This window comes from Drosophila gunungcola (assembly GCF_025200985.1).
Source record: "Drosophila gunungcola strain Sukarami chromosome 3L unlocalized genomic scaffold, Dgunungcola_SK_2 000009F, whole genome shotgun sequence".
NCBI classification, from domain to species: domain Eukaryota; kingdom Metazoa; phylum Arthropoda; class Insecta; order Diptera; family Drosophilidae; genus Drosophila; species Drosophila gunungcola.
In genome coordinates, this window is record NW_026453181.1 from 903,102 (window position 1) to 918,837 (window position 15,736).

At 44.0% G+C, this 15,736-nt stretch overlaps 2 protein-coding genes across 3 annotated transcripts; both read right to left on the reverse strand.

Moving 5' to 3' along the window:
• Positions 1-1,406: 1,406 nt before the first annotated feature.
• On the reverse strand, positions 1,407-12,351 carry LOC128259652 (chitin synthase chs-2). 2 transcript variants are annotated; one of them, XM_052992173.1, is made up of 10 exons: positions 12,251-12,351; positions 11,941-12,182; positions 11,697-11,866; positions 10,719-10,845; positions 10,411-10,617; positions 9,488-9,663; positions 7,821-8,375; positions 6,846-7,095; positions 4,186-5,415; positions 1,407-2,879 (listed from the first exon to the last, which is right to left on the reverse strand). In XM_052992173.1, exons 1-10 carry the CDS (start codon positions 12,295-12,297, stop codon positions 1,711-1,713), a joined length of 4,173 nt encoding a protein of 1,390 aa, XP_052848133.1. In that variant the 5' UTR covers positions 12,298-12,351; the 3' UTR covers positions 1,407-1,710. The 2 variants fall into 2 exon arrangements, with proteins under 2 accessions (XP_052848133.1, XP_052848132.1); XM_052992172.1 differs by having other exon boundaries at positions 7,821-8,378.
• Positions 12,352-14,178: 1,827 nt separating this feature from the next.
• On the reverse strand, positions 14,179-14,939 carry LOC128259756 (uncharacterized). The gene has a single exon (XM_052992308.1). The coding sequence runs from the start codon at positions 14,645-14,647 to the stop codon at positions 14,363-14,365; it is 285 nt and encodes a 94-aa protein (XP_052848268.1). The 5' UTR covers positions 14,648-14,939; the 3' UTR covers positions 14,179-14,362.
• Between the last annotated feature and the right edge of the window lie 797 nt (positions 14,940-15,736).

Here is a 15,736-nt window from a genome sequence, read left to right on the forward strand (position 1 = left end):
AAAGCCCCTCGTCCTGTCGTGTCCTGTGTATTGTCCCCGATTGCCATTGCAATGCATAGAAAAGCCATAAAACACAATACCAAATGGCAACAGGCCTCTGGTGAGGCGGGGTTAGTGGCCTGGCTGTTCCGGCTCCGGCTCTGGTCTGCTCTGGTCTGGTCTGGTCTGTTCTGCTCTGGTCTGGGTGGGGCTGCCTGGGGTCAGATAAGTGCAAAATTATGTCCCCGCTTTCCGTGGACCCCACAAAAAAGTGGGACAAGTTTTTCAATCGAATGGGGCCATTGTTTATGGCTGGATTTTGCTTGCTTTTATTCCAGGACTGACCCCAGGTCGCAAGAACTGGTTGAATTTATATGCCTTGAAGCGAATAAGAAGCCCATAACATTACGCATACGCCAAGTAGGCCACTGGCATAAATAGCTGTCAGGTCGAGCGGAATAATATAATATATAGTGGGGTTTCCTCTGGTGAAGCTTTGCTAGCCAAAGCATCATAACTCTCTACTTCTGTTGTCTTTTTTTTATGAAGTTCTTTCTTGCTCCGCTGGGTGAAAAGTACAAAGGCAAAAACCCATTCAACTCTGAAATTGTGTAAAATTGAAATGTAAATATCTGGTTTTTGTTATTGCTTCATCTGGCTGAATGCATTCCAGGCTGTGTATCAAAGAGTTTCATAATCAATTGATACTGGTTCCACTATATTCGGTAACTGCGAAATGCCCGCAAAGTTGTGCAAAACTCCTGGACTACCAGGGGTTACCATCGAATCGATGCTGCCTCTCCGTTCGACCAAAAAAATTCATTACTTAGTCGTGTTCGTACATGCCCAGCATTCCAACCCTGTATTCTTGTGCCCCAGCACTTTGCAAACCAAAGACAATCCACATCCTGCGGCCATAAGTTCGTCCTGGCTGCTTCGTCCTCGTCTCTCCTGGCTTAATGTATGCGCTTTGCCAAAGTAGGTCCTGCCTGTCCTTGGCGCGAGGTTTCCTCCGCTCTCTTTTTGTCCGGGCAGTGAAAAATTCACTTACAAAACACTTACGGCGACACCTTGCCACGCCCCCACGCACACACAGCCACACACACTTGCAGCGAAGGAAACTTGTGCATTGCTGCAGAAACTTCATCAAATCCGAGCTAATCACACTTTGATTTGCATTTTGTAACGAAGCGAAGCGGGAACTTTCGGAGCAAAAAGCGCATTGCCACCACGAGCAGCACTTAACTCTAAGCGTTGCCCCGACATTGATGAATGAAGTAGCACCCACCGCCCACCGCCCAGCACCCACCACCCATCGCCCCCCGCTCAAAGCCTTCGCCTGCATCTGGTAATTATGCTAATGAGATGTCTTCAGTTAGAAGGGAAGCAGACTTGGCTGCCTCTGTCACTTGAGTTAAATGCAATTAATTATATTTTTTAAGCCACCAAGGCCCTTGGGGATTCGATTATGTAATTGCATAAAGATATGGAGATAAACAGGGGTATTTTGAAAGCTCTAGACGTTAAAATCTATTAATTGAGTTGTGGATTAGTCTGTTTTACTGCTTTAAATTCGGTTGAGACATAATTGCAACAGGTTTAGCAAGAATAATTAGCTCCTTTAACATAGTTTTAAGAGGTCAGAGATATCTAAAACACCCGCCTAGATATGGATAATAGTACGTTAAGAAGATTCTCTGCATAATACTTGTGGGATCAGCTGAATCCCTTCTAGAACTCCGTGTGCTCGTAGCCACCGTTGTCGTAGGTCGCCATGCTGTTCCGTTCGGAGGCCGAGAAGCTAACCCTTTTGGGCACCAGGGGCGGACGCTTTCCGGCCTTCGGAGTGGGCGTGCCTCCGGGCGTGGTGGCTGCGTTGACCTTGGCCTCCGAGCGCCGCTTCTGGAGCAGCTTAACGGACTTGCGGTTGAGGGCCAGGTTCTTGAGGTTCAGGTCGTCGTCGCCGAAGAAGCGCCGCTGGAAGTTGAGCACCAGGTTGCTGTAGTCGCTGTGCTGCTTGTTTCGGGTCTCGTGCAGCCGGCAGATCGTCTGGCGACGCACCATGCTCTCCCGGTGCTCCCGATGCTCCCCCTCCGCCCCGTCCATCGCCAGGTCGTCGTAGTGGGGATCCCCCTCGTCGTCGTCCCCAAAGAGCCTCCTGGGTCGCTGCAAATTGCGGGCTATGCTCACGGCACAGCCCTTCAGCTCGGTGGCTGCGTCCTCGTCGGTGAACTGACCGCCGGACCGGAACCAGTCCACCCGGGTGGTGGCCAGCAGTTGGCACAGGGTGGCGAAGCGATGGAAGAACATGGCCAGGAACTGGATGATCAGGATCAGCCCGAAGAAGAGCACAAAGCACAGACCGATGGGGTCCAGTTCCTTGTACTGCCTGTAGATGCCGACCATCAGGTTGTCCCTGTCGAAGGTCACAAAGTCCGTGGGCTCGATGGGCCACTTGAGGTGGAGGAACTCCTTCTTCAGCTGCAGCAGGAACACGATCAGCACAAAGATGGCGTTCACCATCACGAAGGCAAAGGCGATCATGTTCCGCAGCTCCTTCAGCCCATCGGCCATCGCCTGCTTCTGCTCGCGACTCAGCTCCAGTGGCTTCAGGTACTGCTTGATCAGGTCCTTCCAGAAGCGCTGCTCCATCAGCGACACTTCGCCCAGCTCCGAGTCGATCAGCAGAGGATCGTTCAGCCAGCCCGGCAGTTGGCTATCCGCCTCATTCGCCGCCTCCATGTCGTCGTCCTTCAGCACGGGCGCCTCTCGTGTGCCCCACGAGACGTCGTTCATGTTGAACACCGAGAAGATCATCAGCAGCATGTACATCGAGGGGATGGTGATGTAGTAGATGACGCCGCACAGCAAGGCCCAGAACTCCTGCGGATGCATGAAGCCTGAAATACAAGAAACGCAATCATATAGATTTCTTAAGCAACTGCATTTTTTTTGGAACTGCAAACAGTGTATGCAGATGTGAGAGCGGTCCCATCAGGTGAGCTTGCTGATTACACGGAGCTTTAGACTAACAAACCTTCGTTTTTTCTTTGCTTTTACTGCAAGGTAACAACAATTGTTGTTGAACGTTGATGCACTATGCTTGTTACGCGCAAGCTTTATTGGCACAGTGGGCAATTATCGAGTTCGCGAGGAAAACACAAAGAACATAATTAGAGACATCTATAATAAAAACTAAAACTATGTACGGTGCAAATATGTTAAAACTGTATTTTTTAAGACAGGGATAGTGGTTGCAATGGAAATTTGATTATGTAGATTATAAAAATTATTATAAAGAAGACGAAAGGGTTCCTGCAGGCCAAAATTGTAGGTACATATTGGCAAGATAAGAGGATGGTAGTTGCGGGTAGGTCTATAAGGCACATTACAAGTTTGACAAGATTGTGCATACAAATAGTTCCAAGCATGATTCTACAATCGTAGAAAAAAAAATAGTAGGTAAATTAAATAATAGTAATCTACTAGAGCAACCTTATATTTTTATCCCAGTTCACACCACGAAGGTCGAAAAGAAGAATTTTTTTTGTACCGACTCAGTACGATCAATGTGTGCAAAATGACTACCCACAGTGTTTTTTTTTTGATAGCATATGGGAAATGTTATTTGTTTTTATCTTATTCTCGAAAAGTTACACGCGTGAATTTTTAAAGCCGAGTCGATCTAGACTTGCCCGTTTGTCTGTCTGTCCGTCCGTTTGAACGTCGAGATCTCGAAAACTATCAGAGCTAAAAATTTCGGATTTGACAGGCAGATTTTAACTATTCTTACGCAGCGCAACGTGGCCACGCCCACTCTAACGACCACAAATCGCGAAAGTCTGTCATGTCACCCTAAGGCATGTTAGACCTTAGTTATCCACCTGTATATGTGTTATTTGGGCACACTAATCTGCCGGCGCTCTGCCTCTGCTCTGTCGGCAAAACACTATCCGAATGCTCATTAGTTAGGGCCTGGTGATCGCTGATGTAGAGAAACAGAAAGCTTCTAGTATTGGCAATGCGAACTATCTGTCGCGCAAAATAGACCCGAATTGTTTTGTGGGGAAATATTTAGTTTGAAATTTGTTAGCGGACTAACAAGTATCCATAGTCCAGTTTCCCAGTTGTGTTGATAAGTGCACTGCCATTGGGCAGTTTTGAGCACCCCTGCCTTAAACGATAGCCCCAACTTCCCAGCCTCACCTGCAATCGTGATCTGCACGGCGACGAGCAGGAAGAAAAGCGATGCGGGTGCCAGGGGTCCGTCCTCCAGCATCTGCACGATGATGCCGATGAGGACGGCCATCATGACCAGACAGTAGAGCGCACTAATGACGAAGGCCATGAGCAATTGGTACTTCTGCTTCAGATACACACACGCCAGTATGAAGAAGATGATGGGGAAGAAGTTCCACAGGAAGGCGGTCCAGATGTCGATCGAGAAGACGGCCACCAGGGCGCCCACCATCATGAGGAAAATGGTGCCGGGGCCCAGCACGGTACCGATCATCAGCATGCCCTGGTACCACACGTACATCGTGGAGATCGAGTTGTTCTTTCGCACCACCGTGTCCGCGTCGGCGAGGATGTCGAAGATGTTGGCGATGGTGGAGGGCACCCAGCGGCGGCGCTGGTTGTAGAACTCGTTGAAGCTCTCCGGCGCATGGGTGTACGCGTCCGAGGCGGCGCAGTATTCCACCCGCGAGCCGGCCTTCAGCAGCAGCGTGCAGAGCCAACGGTCCTCGCCCTGGTCGTACTGCACCATCTTCATGGCCTCCGAGCTGACCATCGTGTAGCGCTTCATCACGCTGTTGTCCATCAGGGCGCTCGCTCGGAACAGGCTGAAGCAGCCGGGGCTGCACAGCACGCAGCCGATCACGTGCTCCGTGGCCTTCTGCAGCCAGTGTCCGATGGCGTACTCAAAGCGCTGGTACCACACCATCGGGCCCCTGCCCACCGGATGGATGCGTCCGCAGGCGGCCCCCAGCTCGTCCACCGCCTTCATCCGGTCGATCAGCAGCTGGACGGCTCGCGGCTGGAAGTCGATGTCACCGTCCAAGGCCAGGATGAAGGTGTTCTCGGCGATGACCGCCTTGCGGCGCGGCGACAGCTGCTCCGTCTCCATGATCCGGTAGCCGAGCAGGTAGTACATGTACATGACCTGCGACCAGCGCTTCTTGTGCCGGATCTTGTCCTTGTTCTTGAGATGGGCCACCATCTTGGTGCGGCCGGGCAGGATCCACACCAAACGGCCTCCGTACGGCGTCTCGATCTTCAGGGGCGGCTTGATCCGGATGCTCACGCCGTACACTTCGAAGGCGGCCTTGTCTATGGTGCGAGTGAGGGTCTTCACGTACTCGTTGATCGGCGGATTGCGCTTGTTCTGGCACTGCCGCGGGTCCAGCACAAAGGCATCGTCGAAAAAGATGTTGGCTGCGGAAAAGAAAAAAATTAATCAGTTCTAAACTGTCAATTCAAAATTATACTTAATGTATATCCTCAAATGTCCTAGAAAGGCAATGATACTTTACTTAGGGGCTACCCCCCGTTGCAGGGCAACAAAACAGGCTAACTTCGGAATTTTTTACGAAAACTACTTAACTGTTTAAGACGATGAATATGCTTTTTAAAAGTACATATATTAAATACATTTGGGTTATTATTTTTTTTTTTTTTTTGTAAGTAATGAGTAAATTAAAAAAAAAAAAAAGATGGGACAAGTAAATGCAACTATTTATTGATTTGCTTTGCGGTGACTAAAATAACTAGATCCTTTGAAACAAATAATGTCAATAGATAATTGAAATAACACCATAAACTAGTAGTTAATCGATGGATTTGTAAAAATAAACTATTTTGATAAAATGGTTAGAAATTAAACCTTTTAGCTCGATTTTCACAAAAACTAAAATATTTTGTTTAAAAAAATGTTTTTTTTTTGGGCCTACATTTTGAATTGTTTCTTAAGCCTGCCAAATTTAAAAATAAAAACTGGCTAGGTAGTTTTCAAGTTATTTTGCACACATCACATCCAAAGATGTCGTTTCGAGAAAAACGCGTTAATACTTGTAGTTCTAAGTTCGCACATTGGGCAATCGACGAATCATTTCTTTTAATGTTCATATTTTTTAAAGATGATTTCTTGGCGACCTTTCCACTTCTTTATGGATTTCGAGGTCATGTATTTATTGTAAAAAAAAAATGAAGACGGTCGCAGTGTAGCGTCCGAAATATATCGGATGAAAAGAATTTAATTTTATGTGCAACAAGTATAACACCTCGAGCTGGCAAAGAAAACCATAACGTTCATATTTTTTTCCATTTTGTTTAGTTTTACATAAAAACAACAAATTTGTCAATAAATGTTGCAAATGGGGGTAACCCGTTAAGGCGAAAAAATCATTTTTGACTAAATAATAGTAAAATACATAAGCCTCACAAGGCGAAAAATAAATAATTGTCATGATAGGCAGTTTTGATTGAACAAAATAATGCTTATCAATTAAATAACGCGACACCATGCTCATAAAAGATGTTTACCCAGAACATTTTAGGGTTCAAATTGATAGTAAGCTTTCGTCGTAATTCGACACATTTTTTTCCTGTGTAGGGGCGGAATTAGTGAGATCGTAAAGTTGTCGCAGACAGTTGCCGATGCTTGGCTTAGTGCCATTTTGGCAAGCGCGGAAATGAAGTCGCCAAGCACTATAAATAGAGCTGCAAACAGCATCCCGGACTGGCATAAATTTTCACTTTGACACATTTTAAATGTGCATTGCAAATGCAGCCGCGGTGGACTGCGGAAGACGGCGGCTGCAGCTGGAACAGCATCTGCATGCGCATATTCTGGCCCATTTACATACTTTCCAATTCATAGTACTCGTCGTCCGCCTTGCCGCCGTTCAGGTGGATCCTCGCCATGCGGCGCGCGCATTGATCCTCATCCAGGCGGACAATTGACTTGAGGAACTCCATCATCTCGTCCTCGGTCTCGTGCCACATGGTGGCGCACACAATCAGCTGCGGCACCTTGTCCTCCTCCCGGATGTCCCGGCTGGCATTGATGTCGGATGCCAGGGCCACCACAGGATCCCTCGGCGTGGTTAGGTCGCTCTGTCGGAGAAAGCAGATACCGGGGATTTAGTTAAAGCTCCGAATGATTGCAGTGCATATCAAGTGGTTATTTGGGGGAATCCAATGCGGTATTTGCAAGGGCCAAGGGTGTACTCTGTGGAGATGACAGCATTAATTTGGCATTGCAATATCTAAGTTTAACAACCTCAGTATTCAACCTATTCTGACCGACTTTAAGGCGCTTGGCTGAGCTATGTGGCCGATCCATTAACTCGTTTGGTCTAGCTAACGAATGCACATAATTCGCTGGGCCTCTAATTTATGCCCTTCGAATCAGCCCCGGTGCCCTGATTTTAATTACTTTAATGTCTGTATGCCGGGTAGGCCCCGAAAACATGCGAGTGGAGCTGAAGCACTTTTAATTAAGTTTACACCCACCGAAAAGCCGGCCCATCCCCCGCGAAGGGAAACGCAAACATTTCCTGAACTTTGCAGTTTCCCCGTCATTTAACTTAATTACATTGCCCGACATTTGAGGCGCACATCAGTAGTTCCAGCAGGCCCTGCACTCTCCGCCGCCGGAATAGTCGAGAAGTCCTCGCAAAAGAGGGATGTGGATCTGGATGTGGATGTGGGCGGCGGATTGGCACGGCCTGGTGGGCGATGATTGATGCCGGGCGGCGCCTGATAACAATTTAGCATTAACACTAACTCGTCTGGACTATGATTGTCCACACTCCAGGCCGGAGAGAGCGGGCACTCACCTTGATGGCCAGGTACTCCTCGCTCCAGTCCACGATCCGCCGGTTCATCATCGAGCACTGGTCCACCATCAGACCACAGTACCAGGGGCAGACGAACAGCTTCTCGGTGGGGGCGTTCTTGTCGTTGCGCGGCTGCCAGATGTGCAGGCAGGTCCACACCTGGGCCAGCCACCACAGCGGCCACAGCCACAGGGCCAAATCCAAGCAGCGCTGGCCCAGCTCCGCCCAACTCCCGCCCAGAGCCACCGGCGCCAGGTAGTCCGGCAGCAGGCCGTGCAGGGCGCACGGGTCCGAGGCCCGCATCTGGGCCAGCACGGTGGCCAGGCACACGGTGGCGGGACCGGCCAGGCTGAGGGGCAGTGCGCAGCTGAACACCTGGATCTTGATTTTGCAGGCGAACTTGCCGAACACGTGGCACAGGTATGCAGCTCCCACCTGGGCTGCCAGTGCGTAGACCACTGCGTTCGGACTGGACTGCATGGTGAACTGGCTCCGCGGCGGAAGGGCCGTGATGGATGAGTTCGCCTCTGCTGACAGCAGCGCGTTGGGGTTACTCTGCTGAAAGTGCACAGAAAAATATTAGGTGACCTCGGAAAGCAGGATGGATTCAGAGGCTGAAAAAAAACAGATTTTTGTGTTTTTTTCTCATTTCTGAATAGATATATGCATTCAAGTATTTTTCGGATGAACGAAATTAAATTTAAAAATATGTCATTTTGAATTTAAGGACGGAGGTACCATTTTTATATAAAAAATCAGCCTATTATTGCCTGTTAAAATTTAAAATAAAAGATTTAAAGAATTTACTGCATAAAGGATGTGTGCGAGTTTTAGTCCGATCGACAAACAATTTTCATAGGATATTTCTAAGATGTTGTACTTTTAAATCAACAATTATCAAAAAACATATTGTTTATATCAATAGCAAATTACAAAAATTAATTTAAAATAAGAAAATACCTTTAAATATATACAAATTAATAGCAAGAAGATTTAATTTATCTAAGAAAAGAAGAAAATATATAACTTTAATGGCTGCTTATGCGATCTTTTAAATGTACACATTTAATTGAAGTTCAAGCTCGGGGTCACTTAATACCGTTGGTTATCTTAAATATAACACAACTTTTTTAACGATTTCATCACACATTGCACTCGTGTGCCGTGTTTCAAACTCGTTAGCAATCGTTTTGGGTTCAGTTGAATAAAAAGCTGTGTTATAATTAAAATAGGCAAAGCTACATAATGACCTCGATTTTTAGATCCAATTAAGTGTATAAAACATTAATTTAAAACAAATTTATTTTTAATATGCATAAATGACTTTGAGCTTAGCGTCCTATATTTCTAGAGTCGACTCGTAACGTTGCATAAAAATGTATCTGTATATAAAAAAAACAATAATATTCTGCTACAGCGGAGTGAAATCATTTTGCGTTAAAATTTTGATTGTAAAAACTTAAAGACTTTTTTACGTTGTGAGAAGTTATTTTCTTTGACTATCTTTCTAATGCTCCCCGACTTAACATTCTTACACATTTTATAAACTACAATGAATTTTCCATAGGAAAATGGATTAAAAAAAAATTATTTAAAAATTTGTTCAACTACAATATTATTTCTGTGTGCATCAAAAACACTGATCTCAGTGCGTGGACTCCACTCACCACCAGCGTGATGAGGTGCGGCCGCCAGGCATCCAGGAACCTGGTGAAGTACTCCACAAAGTCCTGACCGTGCAGGAGGAAGCCCACACCCGCAAAGAGCACCACCTTCAAGGGCGCCAGGTAGAGGTACGTGTGGTAGCGGGAGCGAGTGCATCGGATGGTGCGGATGATGTAGGCTGCGGAGGGAAACACGGAACGGGAATCAGTTATGTGCTTTTATTTAAACTCAGTCAATTAAAACTTGAACGTGCTTAAGTCACACATGGCCACTAGTGGTCAAAAACATAGTGTTAAAGTCTTTGGCTTATGGCGTTGACCATATAGATTCTATACACAATTCTGACACGTCACGGAATATAATCGAAGTCGTATAAAGTTTAAAGGCAATGAGCAAAATACATTTTGCAAGCTATTCTTTAAGCCCCACCAAATGTGGGATACAAATATAATTCTCAATCGGACTACTCTGACGTCAACACGGAAAATAACAGAGTGTAGAGTATCCCAAAATGTAAAAACATAAGAAACAAACTCCTATAGCTCCTAAATCTTAAGATTAGTAGATATATTTTTATCAATTGAAAAAATTAACCAATAATATAGAGTTTGAAAATTAAGAAAGTCTTCTTCTAATGAATGAAGAGAATATTTAATCAAAATATTTGTTCCCTAAACTCACAGATACACTTAAATAAAAAAATAAATTAATATCCAATTTAATAAATATCGTTGACGTTCACACCTTTTTTACAGTTGCAATTTTTTATTGACTTTAATGACACATATTGTTAATTTTCAATCAACAATAAGTAAAACTTAGTTTGATCAATTACAAATTGCACACTATTTGAGGAACACTTTAAGCCGGCTAAAAAGACCTTACCTTCCAGTTCGGTCAATAGTCAATAGGAAAACCCACTCACCGATGGCCTCGTGGGTGTTGGCGAAGTTCTCCCACCAGCGGAACGAGACGAGCAGCAGCGGGATGGCCAGCAGCTGGACCTCCAGACTGTCGCTCAGCGAGGGCCAGACCAGGAAGACGCTGCTCTGGGCAATCAGGGCCAGGACCGAGAGTGCCAGGACCAGGCTGTCCGCCTTCTGCCAGTGCAGTCGCGTGCCCGTCAGCAGGTCTGAAACGTTGAGCAGCGGGGCAATCAATTTAATTGCTGTCAGTCGGTGCCCAGACACCGATAACATCTGGGGGCTTGTTGGGGCTGGCGGGGCTACTCACTCAGCAGGGCGGGCACAAAGCAGACGCAGCAGCCCAGAATGGCACCGCGAGTCGCATCCAGGGCCGGGAGCACGGTGAAGGTGAGCAGGGCCAGGCCAACGACGTGCAGCAGCTCAAAGAGCGTGACCTGATTAGCGGGGACTTATCAATCAATCTCGGCCTGGGCTAGGGTGGCTCGATTTGTGCGACACTCAACCGTCTAAATAAACTTCTTCAACATTTTATATCGGTCAGAACCAGATTTACTTTGAACGAAAATTAACTACTAGAGAAAACAAATTTTAAACCAAATGGCATGAAACTAGTAAGCTTTACTTTTAAAAATGTACTAAGGATAAAAAATTTAATATAAATCCAAAAAACAGGGACTGTAATTAAAAGGTTTTAGATATATATATTTTTTTTTTTGAGTTTACCAATTTTTCATATTTTTTTTTTAAATCTGTAGACCAGAGTATATGAATTTTATTTAGATTGTGGACAAGAGTTAAAATAGTGTTATTGTTAACATTAAACCAAATTCTAATAAACAATTAAGCTTAACTTTTTAAATTTACTCAGGATAAAACATTTAATATGAACCTAAGAAGCAGGGACCGTAGCTGTTTTAAAAAGCCTGCTGGGATTTAACTTTATATTTACAAATTTGACTGATTTTGTAGACAAGAGCTAATACAGTTTTTTTTTTTTAATTCACTGAGTTTTATATATTTTGAACACAGGAGTGAAAATGATTTTAAAAGTTTAAAAGCAAAATTCACAGTACTATTTTTAAAACCAAATTCTCAAGTAACTCGTTTTTACTGTTTCTGGTAAAAAATACATTAACATTTTGTATTAAATTAATAGCTAAAAATAAAAAAAAAAGTAATACGATTTAATGAACAAAGTCATCTCTTTAGCAATATATAATATCTCTTTTTTCGCCACACCTAAAAATCGTGCCACCCTATCTATGTTCCGAAGGATAGTACCCACCAGACCCACTTCCAGTCCGCTGGGTCGCTGCTCGCGCTTGAACATGCAAATGCGGAGGGCGCGAAGGAATGTGAGCAGCTCCGGGGCGGCGAAGGCGAAGATCAAGGCCCAGACCCAGGCGATTTGATCTAGCTCACTGGGCACCGCCTCCACCTGGCCGTGACGGAGCACTTGGGATGGTGATGGTGATGAGGAAGAGCCACTTTTAAATCGCAAATCCAACAGGGTGATGACACTCACTCACGATTCTTGCTGCACACTTGCACCCGTGGCCCGCTGCCACCTGTGTTTCCGGCCATGTAGAGATAAAGCAGCTTGGCAAACACGCTCGAGGCGAGAACAACTGCGAAGACCAGGAGGTAGACGAAGAGCTTGAAGAGTTTCAGGAAGAACTGCAGCTTCTTCCAGTCGACATCGGAGCCGCTGGTCTTCTTCGACGGCGGATCCTGGAAGGAGTCCCACAGCGGCGGCTTGTCGCGAAGCTTCCTGAAAGCAGGCGGAAGTGGAAGTACTGGTTACGGGTGAGCTCACCTCTTGATTGGCACCGGACCCACCGACTGCGCATAAAGTAGTCACCGCTCTCGTAGTCTCCTCCGCTCATGTCTGTCCGGGCCCATCGGCAATCGAAAACTGACTGGCTTCGCACTCGGCACTTGGCCATCCGATCGGACGATCGGCAGATCGGGAGATCGGCAGATCGACAGATAAGGTTCTTCGTGGCGATATCATCGCTGCATTGCTCATGGGTTGTCAACAACTCGTCCATTCCCGATAAGACACTATAATTGCAATTACAAATGCCATCAAATCAATTCAAATCGCAGCAGCGTTTTCCATTCATAAAATTATACTCATGACGCGACATCGGGCAGTATGGAATCCCCACTAGTAGTTTCCCCAGTAGTTTCCCCAGTAGTTTCCTCCAGTTCATCCTCTGCTTTGACTGCAGTTAAGAGCCCGGAGCATATGGTTATATTTGTTCAGTCTGTTGTCCGACATGGGACCTACAAGCACTGCAAAGTTGTAGCTCGACTTCTTGACAAAAGTTTCGAGTATCGCCGATGGCAGCGGGGTTACAACTCGAAGGGGAAGGCACTCGAAGTAATGCAAGTCAATGCTAAAGTTTGTTTGATCTTTTGATTGGTCTGCTTCACGCTCAATAAAATAAATTGAAAGTTTCGATTTATGTGTTTATGATAACCGCACTTCGAATATGCGTCACTATTATTTATTGAGTGTCTAAAGGTGGCAAAATTGTACACAGAGAAAATTCGCGTCTTAAATTTGTATGGAGGGTTTTACAAACAAAATGTTTCGACCCTTTTCTTGCACCCAAAATGTTATGTTTTCAATTTTAAAATGTTTTATGTTCTTAAAAAAAGCTAATTTTTTTTTTTGCATTTTAAATATAATTTTTTTTTTAAATATTGGGTAAAATTTTTGTTTTTGACTTCAAAACTATTATTTTTTTATTTTTAAAGTGGAGTGGAAATTTTGATTTCATCCAGGTTTTTACCTACACAGACATTTTTATCTCAGAGTGCCGAAGAGGATCATTTAAAAAGTGTATTTATTTAGTCGAACGCTTATTTTTTACGTCACAAAATTTTATATTAGATATTTTGTATTTTGAAGGTCACGACTTTATTACCTCGTGAGGAGGTGTTTTTTTTTTGAAATCAGAAGTTTATGTTTGAAATATAGTTAAAGTACCCCAATATTATTACCACGGTTTAAAAACTTTTATCTACACTTCAGTAATAATTTATTTTTACAAAATACGTTTGGCAAGACTTAATAGCTTAACTAAAAAGAAAGGAAGCAAACTTTGGCAAGCCAATGTTTATATACCCCTGCAGCTATTCCAAAAATTATAATAATTTTAAAACAACACTATTCAGATTTTTTTGATTTTATGTTTTCAAGCAGTTATATAATATTTTTGTCCGATTTTAATAAAATTAGAACCGTAATTCTGAAAAAATTAATGGTTTATATTTTTCATAACTTCGTCGTGTTTAAGATATTTGCTTACATCTTTCTCACCATATAAAGTACATATGTTCTTGATCAGGATCAATAGCCGAGTCGATCTAGCTATGTCCATCTGTCTAACCGTCTGTGTCTACGTCGAGAACTCGGAAACAATAAAAGCTAGAGGCTAGCAGATTCTAATGGTTCCTAGGGCGCGCAAATTTATTTAAAAACGGAGCCACGCCCATTCTAACGCCCACAAATCGCGAAACACGTCTGTCACGTCACTATGAGACTTTTAAGACCTTTGCTGTTATACTCTGTGGGTGTTTCGGTCCATCTATCGGTAGACACAAAAATGTTTAAACTATTATTTAGAAGTTATAGAGTTATGAAGTCATCTGCCGCCGCTCTGCCGGCCCTCTGCCGCTGCTCGACCGCTGCTCTGCCGCTGCTCTGCCGGTAATCGCTCCAGAGTCAGAACAAAAGGGTGCTCTGTTTGTTTTGTTTTTAGCACGGATAATATAGCACAAATATATTTAAAATGTTAACCTTAAATTGTTGTGCTAAATATCATTTCAATTGCAACATGACCATAAAGTTTGTGAAGTAGAGCGTGAGCAATATTATGTAAGCGATGTAATATGAACAGGAAAACATGGAGAAAAATATCCAATTCAAGTGTCCATATCTTAGATCTCAGCTGGTGGCGACAGTGCCTCCTTGTCCTGTCCCTTATTGTGCTTCTTCAACAGATTGTAGGCCTCGATGCGCTCCTCTAAATTGCCCACCATCACCCACATCTGGCTGGCCAAATACCAGCTCGGCGGTGGATTCTCGTTGATCATGATCATCAGCTCTTGCAAGCGCTGGCAATCCAATTTATTGGCCTCTTCCCGTTGATTGGTCATCACTGAGTTCATCAGTGGCTCCCCGGATCTTGGTTCGATGTCGCTGCGGGTTGGTTCCACCTCCATGGCACCGTCCTTCGCCGCCTCGCAGGACTTCTCGTGTGGACCGGGCACAAATGGCTGCTCGGCGACCGGAGACTGGACCTTCTTAAGCTTCGCCGGACTCTGATCCGTTTCAGTGCTAACCGAATGGCGGCTGCTGTGGTCGGCAGTCCGCTGCACCGCCAGGAAGTACCTTGCCTGAGGCGATCTTCGAAATGCGCTTCCTTGGAGCCATAACTTTAGTTTACACTTTCGTAACTCCCCAAATTTTCTAGACTTTTTTTAATTACTCCAGAAAGTCGTAACAGGTCGACTAGAAAAGTAGCTTCGATTGAAATCAACCAGCTGTCAAAGCAAAAAAAAAGCCCACTTAATTATCGTTAAATCCTAATAATACTCAACCTAAAAATAGTGTTGTCACCTAAAAACTGCATTACTTTTATCAGGGTACCCAATCGGTTTCGTAGCCGTTATCCTTAACCGGTATTCTCTTTTAGAGAATATTTTCGCAGTAAAATATTACTGCAAAGAAAAAGAGAAAAATCATTCATAATAATTTGTTAGCTGAGTTACGGGTATTTAATAGTTTGAAATGTTTTAAATTTAATGTTTTAAATTTAATGTTTACACAATAATAAAATGTTCCTTCCTTTAACCTAAATCGATTTTTTATAACATTTTCTTCACCTAATTGATGGTGCATAGTTTTAGGAGTAAATTCTTGACAGGGCAGCGTTCAGTGCTCTAAACTGAGAAAAGTTGCAGTTTTGTTGCTTAATCGCTTTCGAAAACATTAATGCAGAAAAACTGATTATATACCAAAAGTTGAGGAATCTTAAGTTTTTTATATATACGTAAAAAGGTAAACATAAATCGGTTTGTAAAAAGTAAAAAAAAAACATTAATGATTAGCATATGGCAATACCTTTTTATAGACATATGTATATCACTTGTCTGTAGCCTTACTAATTTCGAAAATATAACCGTGGAAAATTAAGCTATTTTAGTGATTTCACGCTAAATAAGCTAGTTTTTCAAAAAGTCGTAGAACAATTTTTTTTGTAACAGCCTGCCCAGCACATTTATTCCAGAATTCTAAAAACAAGTCCTCAA

Bases quoted from the DNA above. Each gene is read 5' to 3' on its own strand.
- LOC128259652 (XM_052992172.1), bottom strand. From the start codon at position 12,297: ATGAGCGGAGGAGACTACGAGAGCGGTGACTACTTTATGCGCAGTCG. The intron at 11,867-11,940 runs GTGAGTGAGTGT...CACCATCCCAAG, and splicing joins GCAAGTGTGCAGCAAGAATC to TGCTCCGTCACGGCCAGGTG. The intron at 10,846-11,696 runs GTGGGTACTATC...CCCGCTAATCAG, and splicing joins GCGGACTGGAAGTGGGTCTG to GTCACGCTCTTTGAGCTGCT.
- LOC128259756 (XM_052992308.1), bottom strand. From the start codon at position 14,647: ATGGAGGTGGAACCAACCCGCAGCGACATCGAACCAAGATCCGGGGAG.